This window comes from Sceloporus occidentalis, unplaced genomic scaffold (assembly GCF_023333645.1).
Source record: "Sceloporus occidentalis isolate IW3139 unplaced genomic scaffold, rSceOcc1.0.p SCAF_7, whole genome shotgun sequence".
Taxonomy (NCBI): Eukaryota; Metazoa; Chordata; class Lepidosauria; order Squamata; family Phrynosomatidae; genus Sceloporus; species Sceloporus occidentalis.
In genome coordinates this window covers 13,470,883-13,486,012 of record NW_028316987.1, presented here as the reverse complement: position 1 = coordinate 13,486,012, position 15,130 = coordinate 13,470,883, and the positions used below count along the sequence as shown (strand labels likewise).

At 40.4% G+C, this 15,130-nt stretch overlaps 1 protein-coding gene across 4 annotated transcripts in view; it reads left to right on the top strand.

The window, feature by feature from the left end:
* LOC149309220 (zinc finger protein 385C-like) overlaps nucleotides 1-15,130 on the top strand; it is a 148,610-nt gene that overhangs the window by 123,421 nt on the left and 10,059 nt on the right. For all 4 annotated transcript variants that reach the window (XM_089531987.1, XM_089531990.1, XM_089531989.1 and 1 more), the window contains 3 exons: nucleotides 3,973-4,083; nucleotides 10,344-10,512; nucleotides 12,392-12,733. In XM_089531987.1, the coding sequence (XP_089388113.1) occupies nucleotides 3,973-4,083; nucleotides 10,344-10,512; nucleotides 12,392-12,733 (622 nt within the window). The remainder of the gene's footprint in view (nucleotides 1-3,972; nucleotides 4,084-10,343; nucleotides 10,513-12,391; nucleotides 12,734-15,130) is intronic.

The following is a 15,130-nucleotide window of genomic DNA, read 5'->3' as shown; positions in this document are numbered from 1 at the left end:
AGAAAATCTGCATGTGTTTTATTGATTACAGCTAAGCCTTTGACTGCATAGAGCACGGAAAGCTATGGAATATTCTCAAGGAAATGAGAGTGCCACTACATTTGATAGTTGTAATGCGTAACCTGTACTCAAGACAAGACACTGTCATCAGAACTGACTACAGAGAAACAGAATGGTTCCCAATCGGCAAAGGGATTAGGCAAGGCAACATACTATCACCCTATTTATTCAAACTGTATACAGAAAATATAGTACAAAAAGCATGCTTAGATTCAGAGACAGGAGTGAAGATCGGAGGAGGGAACATCAACATCAAGATATGAAAACAAGACAATATGATTAACAGAGAACAGCAATTACCTGGAACAGTTATTGAGGTTAAAGAAAGTGTCACGGTAGGCTTAATGCTGAACATGAAGTAAACAAAAATAATGACCATGGAAGATCTACAAGAATTCATACTGGACAGCAAGAAAATTGAATTAGTCAGAGTCTCCATATCTTGGATCAAATACTGAACAGAATGGAGACTGCAGTCAAGAAAGTGGAAGAAGACTAGGACTGGGAAGAGCAGCTATGAAAGAACTGGACAAGATTCTAACGTGCAAAGATATAACTCTGAACACTAAAGTCAGGATCATCTAAGTCATAGTATTCCTGATCACATGTATGGATGTGAGAGCTGGACAGTGATGAAAAACAATAGAAAGAAAATCAGTTCATTTGAGATATGGTGCTGGAGAAGAGTGAACAGCCAAGAAGATAAATAAACGGGTTCTAGAAAAGATCAAGCCCAAACTCTCCCTGAAAGCCAAGATAACCAAATTGAAGTTGTAGTACTTTATCCATATCATGAGAAGGCATGAATCATTAGAAAAGACATTGATGCTAGCCAAGTTAAAAGGCAGGAGAAAGAGAGAAAGAATCCCATTTTGGGAGAAAGGCAGGATATAAATCCTACAAATAAAATTTAAAAGACCATATACCAGATGGATGGACTCAGTCAGTGAGGCAGTGGACCAGAACCTGTGGGACCTGAGCAGAGAGGCTGAAAATAAAGAGTCTTGAAAATGGTTCATCTGTGTGTCACCATGAGTCAAGGTTGACTCAAAGGGCAGTTAACAACAACAAAAAGCTTCTCCCAGTGGCCTTTCTACCTGGTGTATTCAGTCGTAGTCCAAAAAATAACTTTCCCCATAGTTTTTTGTGGGTTTTTGGGAGCTATGCGGCCATGTTCTAGAAGAGTTTATTCCTGATGTTTTGGCATGCTGGTGAAACGTCAGGAATAAACTCTTCTTGAACATGGTCACATAGTCTGAAAAACCCACAAAAATTGTGGATGACAGCCATGAAAGCCTTTGACTTCACATAACTTTCCCCAGCTTTCAGAGCAGGATGTAACATAGGAAGATATCCCTCTACTCACAGACATTTGATGGGATGTAACTGGTGGATTTTTAAACATCACTATTGTACCAATTGATTATCCCTGTGACTGGATATTTTAAGAAGAAGGTGCAATTTTATTATATAATACATATAATATATATTGTTCTTTTTAGCCCAGTGGTAGAGAGAAAATCCATGCATAGATTCCTTCAGGCTCAATCTCATCCACCCGTTTTAATTCTGTAATGAGAATTCTTGGCCTGCTTCCATGTATTACATCCCTGGACCAGGTACACAAACGTGTCATCAAGGGTGGTATAGAAGGTTTCTTTCATCACTCAAAGCCATCGCCGCCGCCGTCATCACCGTTCTGCCTGCCTGACTCTCTTGCATGCATCTCTTCATTTTTATTCCAGATGAGTGAGTAAAAATTTCATCACAAACATTGGAAGGCACCACTTCATTAATCACTCTCTGTTGTCAATACCACTCCCTATAGGGATAGAGTTTAAGGGTCCAGATAATGATTCCCTTGTCTGCAGGCTTTGCTTGCTAGACCGATGCACCTGTCTGGACAACTAAATAGCTTTGCTGAGAAATACGATCGTCTTCAAACCTCAGTCTCTCTCTCCCTTCTTCCTGACAGCCAGCCTCGGATAAGATAATCTTCCAGAGCCACAGGGCTAAGAGAACAATGCTTGTATTATAGATTGTGGTTGTGCTCAAACACACATTTTTATATTAGTCTTTCTCCACCCCCAGCCCCTTTTCGCTCCTTGCTCTAATCTTTTTCCATAGTGCAGCCATTTTGTTTGAAATTATTGTGGATTTTAAAATCTCTCCTAAGAACAAAGACCAAGAAAACAAAATAAAACCGAGAACTGGAGAAAATGCAGTTTTGGGTGTAAATTCTACCCTGTTTGTGGCAGGATTTTCTAAACTGAATTGCCTCATTATTTAAGACCTGGTTTTTCCTCTTATTTCCCCCTGCTCTTAAGTTATGAGAAAGCCGTGGAGGTATTGAATGTCCATGCTTTGTTTTCCGGCATTTAATAAATGTGCATTCTTCATCACCATGGGTTTTCATATTATTATGTGGTTCTTCAGGGTTTTGTTATTGGTTCATCAATTAGAAGTGCAATAATAGTGTCTGACGAGCTCCTATAAAAGACATTTTGCCCAACCATCATCTATTTCTCCTGCAATGCATGTGACTTGGAGTGTTCTAGCTTAGATTTTTATTACATATTGGGCAACAGAAAATCTTGGCAAGTCTGAGCAGCACCCTAAGGAAACTATTAGAAACGTTTCCCCACAATATGTGTGGAAGCTAGTGCTTGGAGCAAGCAGCAAAGATGATCTTAAGTTACTGGGGAGGCGTTTACTGTAGAAAATGCATCTGGAGACCAAGAGGTAAGATTAGTTGGGATGCTATATGCCTGTTAGACATACAATTCAGATTGAAGAAGGAAGTGATGTCCTCAGGAAAATATCAGTTCGGGTAAGGGGAAAACAGATTAGGCAGAACAAAAAACCCTAGCTATAGAGATGTGAAGAGGCCTATTGGAGAGGAAACCCAAAAGCTGGGGGGAATCCTGTTGTCTTTTTGTAAACTTTTTTTTCTGGAAATGAAATTGAAAAATAAAAATTGAATTATGAGCTGTTTTAGAATGATGAACAAAATGTTTAAGCTGAGGTGTTCATAAATTATTTATAAAAATTATTTATAAGAACTATGTAACTTATAATTTTTTATGTACAGTATCTGATCATTTTTATGTACAGTATCTGATCATTGCAATTACTGATCGTAGTTTTCTTTTCGTATAAGAAGAAAAGTTATATTAAAGGGAATGAGTGAATGATGTCTGCTATGAAGAAGAGACAAAATAACATCCTCTGTTCTGTTTCATCTGTTTTTGTCCTTTCTTACTCCTAATAAACTTAAAATTAAAGAGGTTCCTTTTAGATCAGGACCTTGTGGCTCCTTTTGTAATTTGTAATTACTCCCTGAATAAAGTGTACTTTTATATACCAAACACAATAGCTTTATGCCAAACAAAATTGTGGTCCTGAAGAAACAAAGTGACTTTCAATCTGTAAAGCATGGTACTCCAACATTTTTCTATTTTTCAAAAAATGTCCATTTGTTCCCCCCAAAACCTTGATCCCTCATTTCTCCCAGCTTCTAAATCTGCAGAAATGTTCCATCTATACTTATAGATGGAACATTTTTGTCCATCTATGTCTACCTCTACAACTATTGCCTCCTGTAGACACACAAGCCTAAATCCAGTTGCTAGTCCCAACAAGAATAAATCTATTGAATGAATAGTATTTCCATAAATGTCAGCTTATCGTTCTGCAATTAATTTTGGGGGTTTCCTGTAGCTGGAATTTTCAGTTGAATTTATATCCTAGTCCTTTATGTGAGAATGGCTGCAGTCTGGTTCCAGTACAGCATCCTCTGCAATGTCCAGGGATTTTGTGGGCATATATACACATGTGAAACTGTTTGAAATCCATGGTTTTAGTATCCTGAATTTCTGAAGCACCACCTAATGAAGTCTGCCTCCTTTCCAGATGGATCCTGTTCAGAAAGCAGTGATCAACCATACCTTTGGTGTTCCCAACCCACTCAAGAAGAAGCAGTTCATCTCTTGTAATATTTGTCACCTAAGATTCAACTCTGCGGTAAGCCATTGCTATGCAGCGATGGGAGTAGGGCAGACAGATGGGTGGGCAGATGCAAAGAAGACAAATGTCTATTGCAGGACTGGAAAACTGCAGCCTTGAGGCTGTATGCACCCCCACAACACCTCACCAACTCTTCCAGAGCACTTTTTTCTGAGTAAAAAAAAAGGTCAATTGCATCTCATAGGGCCATTTTATACTACCCAGTTAGAGCATTATGGTTCCATTTAACTGCTATGATTCCATCCTGGCTATACCAATGGGATCCTGGGATATGAAGTTTATGGAGGAGTACTTAGTATTCTCAGCCAGAGAGGGTGCTGATGCCTCTATAAATCCCAGGATTCCATTGATGATAGCCATGACAACTAAAGTGGAATCATAGTGCTATACCTGTGTCATGTAAAAGGACACCTAGAAACTTTCAGAAGCAGAATTCACTTCCTAAGTAGGTTGCACCATCCCTTTGAACTATTTGTCATTCTCAGAGAATGCTGGGGATTTTTTTAAATTGATTTTAAAAGTACAGTGGACCCTTGGTATCCATTAAGGTTTGGTTCTAGGACCCTTTCCCCCATGTATGCTCAAGTCCTATTAAATATAATGCCATAGTGAAACGGTGTCCCTTATGTAAAATGGCAAAATCAAGGTTTGTTTCTGGAATGTATATTCTTTTGGAATATTTTCAAGCCATGGGTGGTTGAATCCATGGATATGGAGATGCAACTGCAAGGTAACAAATAAAAGAAACAGAAAAGAATGAGGTGAGGAAAAAACTAAAACAAATATGGTAGAAAGGAAATCCATAAGATATAAACAAGGACTAAGCATATACATTGATATAAGCAGACCATATTTCTAATCCATTGAAGCTGGTCCTAATAAAATACATGCTCATGTATACCTAAATCAGAAAGATCTTCAGACCATGGAATGATAGCTTGGGGAAGTATATCTTTCCAATTGAAGTATGTCTTCTTGCAACAATAAAAGTACGGTACTCAGGATCCAACAACTTTGGCCTCACTTAAATTCAGTGTCACAAGAATGTAATTTAAAAGATCAAATGCTTCAACAAATGTCAAAGATTTTTCTAATACAAAATTAATATGCTGCCACACTTTTAGACAGAAAAGAACGATAATTGAATACACCTACGTTCTATGTCACTTGAGAGAATTACCTGGATTATTTCATCAACATGTTAAGTAAACCAGATGGTTTCTTAAAAGGCTTAATGGTATTTTATACATCTAAAACATCCTTTTTTTTGGATCAACCATAGTTTTAAGTCTAAAAAAGATAATAGATATTGAAACTAGGACAGTTGTCTATTATTTCCCTAGGCCTACTGTAGTTGCCCACTACTGGTCTAGAAGGAAGAGAGGGAAGGAGAAAGTTTCTAGATGGAGGTGGGTAGCCTGCAACCCTTAGTTTTCAAAAGGCCTCTGAAAGAGATTGGCTCAGACCACTAGCAAAAGCAGTCTCATTCAGTCTCTTCCAGCAGCTTGTTGTCTTGGGTAGCAAAATACACACAGAGAGAAGAAAGGGGGATATACAAAAGGGAAAGGCAGCATCACAAGGCAAGAAAATTCAAAGTTCAGTTCTGGTTTCATCTACCACTCTCTTTAACCTCACCTACCATTGAGATGTGGTCCCTAAAACTTTGTTTGCATTGTTGTTGTTTGCTTTGACTTATGCTATGAATGAGAGGCCTCCAACATCAATAGCCAGCCCATGTCTTGCAAGCTCAGGGCCTTGGCTTCCATGCATAAATAAATCCATCTGTAATGCCTTCCTACTACCTTCAACTTTCCCCAGCATTATCATTTTTTCTCATGGCAGGGGGTTGGATTGGATGCTCCTTCTGGTCTATGATATGTCCTTAAAAGCTTATTCCCAAGTACACATCTCCATCAACAGGGGTGAAAATTATCCACCCTGATCCTGGCTGGTGGAAGAGTGAGTAGATGAAAAAGCATTGCAAATAGGATATTAGTGTTTCATTAGGAGGCCAGTATCTCAATAAAAAAATTCAATTCATATTGGCACAACCCCCCCCCAACACATTACAAAATCAATACTTGGTAAAATAGTCATAAGTTGACAAAGATCAGCAATGGGGTCAGTACCTTGGATATTTTCTGCAAACATCAGACTAGATTGTTGTTGTGTGCCTTCAAGTTGTTTCAAATTTATGGCAACCCTAAGGTGAACCTATCATGGAGTTTCCTTGGCAGAATTTGTTTAGAGATGGTTTGCCTTTTCCTTCCTCTAAGGCTGAGAGAGTGTGAGTTGCCCAAGGTCTCCCAGTCTTTCCATGTTCATGTGGGGATTTGAACCCTAGTCCCTCAGAGTCCTAAACCAACACTCAAATCATTATACCACACTGGTATCCAGAGTGAATTTACCACCCCATTGTAGTGAAAGCCATCAGCCATCACAGTCTGTGGGATTGCCTGCTGTGGCATCTGTTGTCCCCTCTACAACATACATTTTTGGCTTTCAGAAAAGAGTGAGAGGGAGGGAATATGGTTGATGTTCATGAAGCTGCAAGAAGAAGCAAGGTAGGGCTGTTATGTTCTACTTACAAGTATTAAAGTACTTAAGTAGCCAACTTTCAAGTATTAAAGGAACCAAGCCTTTCTGTTTCATATTATTAACCCATCTCCATTCACTCTGTGTGTCATCATCATTACAGTACTTGGTTTTGGCCAGTGAAAGAAATTTCAAGGAGAGTCTAGATAAGGAAATACATTATACCAGTAAGTCAGAATAGGTGAAGTAATGCTGAAGTCTGGGGAACCTGCTTTGTTGCACTACAGTGCCCAGATTTTGGGAGCTGTATTCCAAAGAAGTAACTTTTCCAAGTTCTAGTGGTAGCTGGTAGCTTCCATATTGATATAGTGGTAAATCTGCTGCAGGTTGCAGTCTAAACCTTAAATAAGTAAGTAATAAAATTTATTCGGTCTTTGACCAGTATAAAAACAAAACCACACAAAACCAGCGTATCAGTATAACAGTAACAGGTTAAAATATAAACTGATAGTAGACTATACATATACAATATCCAAACAGATCTTTCTACATGGTAATAAAGTGACTTAAATAAGAATTAAAGTGGCTAAAATGTATCCCTCAAATAGGTCTAGCAACCTTCGTCACTCCTTTAAAGTTCAGACTAGAACCTAAAGCAGATCCAGTCTCCCAGTGACATGAGAGCCAAGAGATTCCACCACAAATTAACACTCTTTTGTCCCATGAAACCTTCTTTTTCAGACATACTCCCTGTCCTGAGTGGGAATGAATGGGTCTGATAGTCAATTTTTTTAAAAAAATGCTGATCTGGGTAAGTTTCTGTCAAAAACAAACAAAACACGATTCTCAACCATCTGCATTAGCTAAATTTAATCCATAGAAGCTGTTCCTAGTACAGAAACCTGCCTACCATGCTGTTCCTTATACTTGCCTACCATGTAGCTGCTAAAAGATGAGGAATGCGTCAGGTAAAAAAAGAGAGGGGTGACAATCCTAATTCAGCACCATAAACATATAGATAAATATTCAGGGGATTCATATCCAGGCTTTTAAAAACCCAGCACTTGAAGCTCTTATCCCAGATGAGCAAATTTCAATTCCCTTTCTCACACAAATAGGTCTTTCAGGTTCCTAACACTGGAATAGCGAGCAAATGTTTGTATGTTTGTTTTATTAAGGGACAATTTGTTCATCCATCCCAAGGTTTTGTCCACAAAGGGAACTGCTTGTGCTGAGCAGCCAATCACCGATTACTTTTTCTTTCTTTCTTTCTTTCTTTGTCCTGGACATCACAGGACCTCAGCCTGACAATTGAGCTGGGTGACCTTCAGTGTGATGCTGTATGTTATGTGGTGGCCACTCAGCAAACCAATCTGTCTTTTCAGTTTTCTTTTTCTCCAACGTTTCTGCCTCCACCTCTCCTTTTTCTCTGCGAGCCTCCCATTTTGCTATGCACCCATATATTTCAATTCCTGGCATTGTTCATTGCCTGGCAAAAGGGAGATAAGACACACGCTGCCCGTGATTAAATGCAACCCATGGCTCGTTTCAAAAGGAGCTTTCGGGCACAAGAATATAAAAAATGGACAGCTTCCAAAAGGATATCTGCAACGGACGACTTCGTTGTACAAAATAAAATAATATAGTTAAATGTATTCACAGCAGGAGTGGAGAAGAAGGATGCAACTGTCAACTATTGTCACTTCCTGGGATGCATGGCTAACATGCAATGTACATTTGCAGGCAGATATATGTGTGTGGATGTGTGTGCGTAGTTGTAGTAGTAGTGCACATTTTCCTTTATCCTTCCCTGTTATCCTTTCCGTGAGGAGGATGAATAAATGAAGTGCTTGTTAATGTCCCCTGCCTGTTTGATGCTGATAATTTTTTTTTTAAAAAAGGAAGAGTACAAAAGATTACAGAGTGCCTCCCCACCACCATCACAAATATGCTTGTGTACTTAACAGTCAGAGACAATTCTCCCCATTGTCACCAGAATGAACGGCTCTGCAGCAAATTCATGGTAACTTAAATCCATTCTGAATTAAAATGAGTGTGTTAGGCAGAGGTTCATCTTAATTTGCATAATGTTTGGGGGAAAGCAATTCTCCGTCATGCACAAAATGGGACAGAAGGCATAAAGGCACTGCCCTCCCCCACCATCCATGTTCCAGCACTTTGTTTATTGGAAGAATTGGTTGTTCAGTTTCTGGGGGAAATTCCAAACCCTATATGTTATCCCCATGCTCTTTAAAAAAAAAACAGGTTTAGGTGAAGGTGTAGATAGAGGGCTCCCTGGACTATCAGTCAGAAAAAGTCACTGCATGGTTTTTCTTTTATTTTCTCGTTCATGGATCTTTCATGGTTAAGAAAAAAGACAGATGCCTGAATCCTGTTGGTTAATTCCAAGTAGAGTAGCTCCACACATAGATAAATCCCATGGTTTCAACAGTGTCTCTAACAGTGGGGTTTAGGCTAGAAGCAGCATTGGAAAAACAATAGGAAGGTTGCAGGTGGAAGGCTGCGTTGACTGAACTCCCTGTAAAATTTAGTGAATGAGCCAGGACGATAAAAGGATAACACCGAAGATTAGATTGCTCCCATCTACCACTGGCCACTCCTGTCTCTGTGGCCTTTTTCAGTGGCAACAAGTCAAAACTGGAGTGGGATGAGGCTGCACATGAGAGATGTGGGTTGGTGGGTATGAATCCCTTCATTTGTGTGGTGTGTGCTCTCCAACATCTCAGAGAAACTGGGGTGGAGGAATAGCAAGAGAGCAGAGAACTATCTTTCTTCAATATCAGAGAGATCAACTGCTCTACTATTTTACCAGAGTGCAATTGGTGCAGTTTGCGGGGAGGCTGGCAAAAAATCACTTAACCAGGTACTTTTGAATCCGGGGCTTTACCAAGTCTTTTAGAAAGAACTGATCTTTTTTAAAGATCCTCAAATGTCATTGCACTGTTGATTCCATTTGGAGCATTCAAGAAGGACAAGTTATGTGCAGAGGGGTGGAATATACACATCCCACTGGTCTTGCCTTGCTGGCAAAGCACCATTGTTTTTCTGTCTTGGCACTCACTTGCTGGCTCCATAAATGCGGTGGATTCAAACTTCCCACATTTCGGAAAGTGGTTCCTTTAAAGAGCTGCCTGGCTTTTTTCCTCTTCTGCTGGTGATTTAGTCCCCTTATCTGCACCAATGGCTGAGTCCCAGAGCTCACAAAAACCAGGGAGAGGGTTCTCTTGGGAACGTGATGAACTTTTTTTAAAAAAATGACAGCTTATTCACACCTTTGCTGCCATTCTCTATCAGTATGGAAGTACCTTTAAATACTGAGATGAGCAGTATGATGAAGATGTGCGTCATTTGACTGACATTTTTTTAAAACACGAGAACAATCGAATGCGTCCAGAATGAAGGCTCTGTTTTAAATCGATACTACAGTAATGTGAATGTCAGTCGGATTACAATGCCACTGAGAGATTTGATCATGGTAAACATAGTGGGAACTTTGATTTGGTATTACATCATCAAATCTCCCCAGATTTCCTCAGTACAAAAACGTGAGTGTGAATGACCCCCTAGAAATTATTCTTGTGTTATTGTCTTTCTTTGGCCTTCCATAATGCAAAATGGCCTTAGTAGAACTTTTTCTTCAAACATTCAACTCTCCATTTCTCAACCATGGTTTTGTTTTCTGTTTGTTTGTTTGTTCTCAGAATCAAGCTGAGGCACATTACAGAGGCCACAAGCATGCCCGCAGACTCAAAGCCATTGAAGCAGCGAAAAATAAGCACAAAACGGCTGACAGTAACAGCAGCCAAGAAAAACCAGCTGACTTTAACACCGCACTAGATCTCAGTGGAGACACCAGCAGCAGCAATGGAGGTCAGTGGTAGCAAAACTTTGGCATCTGGTTTGTGAAAAAACATTTCAAAGCGTTTTAGGGGAAGGAAAGAGCCGCACTGAATTTTGGAAACTCTCTTCACTTGAAAGCTGGATAGAGTTCATCTTAATGCTTTTTCAAGGGACTGTAGGAGAACCATTGGTGGATTAGTTTGGTTCAGTTGTTGCACAGGCTAGATATTAAGTACATCACAATCTGGGGGGTTGTTTTCACAATGTCTTAAACTGGATCTCAATCTAGTGTAAACCATGATGGTTCCTACTTAATTCGAGTCCCTGAAGTGATTTGGAAAGTGGGGGCATGGTTTTTACCCATTTAATCCGTGTCAAAAAGACACTGGTAAAATTGGGTGTTTTTTGGTCTGAATTGATTTATTTATAAATAAATTGATTCAGCCCAAGTGGGAACCAAGCAGAATCAAATCATATACAAATCTGCCTTGGTTCCTACTGGCAGTGGCTTTCCCAACCATACCTTCCTGCTCAATCCTCAGTCCTCCAGCCTCCGACCTGCCTCTCCTTCCACCTCGATCTCTCCTCCACCCCTGGTATAACCAGGAAGGACGGAGGGAGACATGGCAGGGAAGCCGCGGCTGTCACCTCCTGCACCAATTCTTGAAACCGGCGCAAACATAGTGGGAACCACACTGTTTGCTGAACTGGTTTCAGGAATCAGTGCAGGAAGTGAATCAAGAGGTAAGTGGGAATGAGGCCTGGTATTCTTCCCTCTTTCTGCATTGGGAAGATTCTCATCCCAGCACTCCATGCAGATTATGAATTGGCCTGCAATCCACAAAGGTTTATGCACAATGAAAACTTTTAAGGTGCCCCAAGACTTTTATATGTTCTAGTTGCATTTGAAAAATTCATGTTTCTCATATTTTATAACAGAGGTTATACAAGTAACTATAATTTAGTGGGAATTCATTAAGTTAGGTAAGCAGGGTATCATATGATCTACTGGAAGTGATGGAAATGATTTTTTAAAATAGTATTTCTGAAAATTTGTTTATAGTATGTGATTTGTTGATAATAATAATAATAATAATAATAATAATAATAATATTTTCCCACCTCTCCCAGATGAATCGAGGCAGCATTACAGTCCGTTAAAACCCATACATCAATAATAAAATACATATAAAATGCATCAATAAAAATAATACATAGTTTTTGTGGTTTTTTCGGGCTATGTGGCCATGTTCCAGAAAAGTTTCTTCCTGACATTTCGCCAGCATCTGTGGCTGGCATCTTCATTTTCTTCTATAGACCCTCTCAAAATGGTGATAGGAAGTGATGCAATGTCACCTCTAGCTGCCATTTTGAGAAAGACTGAAAGGAAAAACAAGTATTTGGGTTTGCTCAGAGAAGAGGGATGACCTGGAGGAAAATGGCTTCTGACTCCTATGCAGGTGCCCACCCCTACTCTAAAAAAATAGCATCAGGGGAGTCTGGAGGAGATGAAGCTCTGCTTACTAGCAAATAAGTAAGATTTGCAGTGTGGACAACACCTGCACAAGGAGGGTCAGTACAGGCTGTGGAATTTAGTTGCTTGCATGTCAATGGGACAATGAATCTACTTTGAAATTTAGCCTGAATTTTAAAGGAACTTTTCAGGGTACTAATAAACCCTCTAGGTTCAGCACTTTGGCTAGCTACTTTAAAGTTCAGACTACAACAAGAGTGGATTGATGGCATGGGAGCCATCAACTGCCACTTCATGTGTGCAGTTAACTGTTCCCAACCCAATATAATGCAAAAATAATCTCATTAAGTGCCTCTATAATATTGTAAGACTTTGGTGACTTGCAGATGGAGAAAAGTTCCTCAAAAGAAAGTAAGTGTTCTCTTCTTTTGTTAGCACAACCCAACGGCCTACTCAGCTTGAACCAGCCAACAGCAGACAACTGCAGCCTCATGATGATGTCCCCATCAGAGGAGTCATCTGCCAAGCTAGCTAGTGGCATTCTGCCCCTAGTTTCCCCACCAGCTTCAGAGCCCTCAGAAGGCGCTCCAGACACTGCAAGTCTGGCGTCATCATCTGCAGCCCCTGGAGCTGAGACTCCAGCCACTGAATCAAGCCAGACCACCAGCTCAGCACCAGAAATGGAGAAGGAGGGGAAGAAAAACAAGCAACATCTGTACTGTCCAACTTGCAAAGTGACAGTGAATTCTGCCTCTCAGCTGGAGGCACATAATTCTGGTAAGGAACCTGTAATGGGTGTACTTGTATCTCTTTTTTCCCTAGGTTTCAGGAATGAAATTACAGCAGTATGGCCCCAGTCTTCCAGGCTGTTCCTGGGCTGAGATTTGGGGGGCATGTGATAATGGCATCCTGCCATTCTTGGACTCCAAAGGGCAACACAGCTGTGGGGTGTGGGATCACTTCCAGGAAAAGAAAAGGTCAATGCTTACTTTTAAGGACAGCATCATGTAGGACCTGCTGAAGATCTGAAGAGATAAGTAGTCATCCAATCTGTTTCACAGAAGATGCAAAAGCTTCTCAGTCTTTCAGAGTGAGAGGTTATTTAAGCACAGTGCCCCATGGCTTAAAAATGCTGTTAGGGACTGTTGGTTGAATAGAAGGGTGTTACCTATTCTGTCATATCTTGGGAAGCATGGTTGAGGCTGGACAGTGTCCAGATTCTCCACATTCCTTTTGAATATCACACATTACATTGTCAACTATATAATGAATAGAATAGGAACTGTGTAGTCATGTGTTAGGGATGTTGTGTTTCTTTTCCGTGTGGCTGAATGTGATTTAAGACTGAGCTATGAAGTTTGTATTTCTCTTATTCCATATCTGAAGTGAGAGTGTCTTTCATGGATATACTGTTTCCTATATGTGATATAATTGTTTACTTAGTACTTTATTATACCTGCCTGCTGTACAGCCAGAATTGTGCTACTTTAAGAATGGAAGCCTACCAGTTTGTCATCTTTTCTTATCACACTTTCCCCCACAGTTGCACTTTAGCAATCCATGGTCGCATGATCTGTTTTCTGCAGTGCTAAACACTGCCTTTCAGGAAGAAGGATGCGAATGTGCCATCGCGGCTGCCAACCACTTCCCAAGGCCAGCTGTTGTGTGACTGTGCACATTCACACAGCCTTGTAAAGTTGTTGGCAGCCATCATCATTGCTCTACCCCCCTCCTGAAGTGCAAGGCTAAGGTGTACATTCACACAACAGCCCTATGTGGAAGGACGCGGGGGGGACATGCAGTTGCATTTACCAACTGCCTCCCAAAGCCAACTGCTGTGTTAATATGTAGGGAAGCTGTTGGCAGCCGCAATCACTGCAAGGGGAAGGGGAAGAGAAAGAGAAGAGCAGAGTCTCACTCATTAACACCACATGACTATCTGAGAAGCAGAACTGCAGTGGAAGGGACCTATCACAAGAAGGTAGTAATGGAATAGCAGTGAGGTTGAGGGCCTTTGGACAGGTTTTGTCCTTCAATGAAAAGGTGCACTACAATAATGAATGGTATGCAAGGCAGCAGCAAGATGTACACAAGGTCATGTGATAAGTATCGGCCAAAGATACTTTTATTCTGCTAAAATTCCATTCTTTAGCTTCATGTGCTAAAATCCTTAGAATAATAATTTTCCTATGAGAATTTCTTCTTTTATCTCTCTCTTGCATACTTGCTTGCTGGGCATGTCGTATGTGTTTGTAAACTTCTCATCTCCTGTGAGGGAGGGGGAAGCTGGAGGTAGAAAAGGGGTGAAGTATAATCCCTGAGAACATCTAATAATGCTGCTGAATATTAGGGTGCTCCAGAAGCAGTTAGGGGTGGCAGCTGAGTAGAGTTTTTAGAAAGTGGTAAGAGGAAAGGATGAAGGAAGGGAGCAAAACCCTACCATGATGGGTAGCAGCAGTGGGAACAAAACTGAAAAGTTCCCGCTACATCATAGATGTTTGCTGTATTAAATATGTGTACCGTATGTTTAAAGCCCATGGAGTGAAGTCCATAATGATCCACTTTCCCTTACCACATGGGTTTATCCAGCTATGGATATTGGATCAGAGGTGGTGCCAGACTAGCAATAAGAGGGAAGTTACTCCTTTTGCTCCACATAAGTAGTAATCAGTACACAGCCTGAAGATACAACATCTTGCCTAGTTGCCATCGATTTGCATGATATGGGACATGAAATGGGAGGCTGGTAAAAAAATTAGCATGACATCTGAGGCTGGTGGACAGGGTTGGACAACCATGCAAGTTTGGTGACCAATTTCTCCTGCCACCAGAATTCACAGATACAGGGTTTTGTTGTTGTTTTGTTTTGTGTTTTTGCAAGTTAGAAGTGATGTGATGTCACTTCTGGCCTATTGGTGGACATTTTGGAAGGGTTGGGGGCCCAAAACTGCTATGTTTGGGAAGTAATATTTTGCTGTTTTGTTTTGTTTTGTTTTGTTTTTACTATTTGGGGTGATTTTTGCCTAGAAAAAAAGTTGGTCTGGGGCTTGGGGTTTTCTGGGGGGATTCAAATACCAGCTAGGAACCACATGCAAGTCCTGTACTGAACTGTCTCCCCACAGTGTAGACCTGTCTTAATGCCCAAGACTTTTCAGAACACCAATATAAAAGATA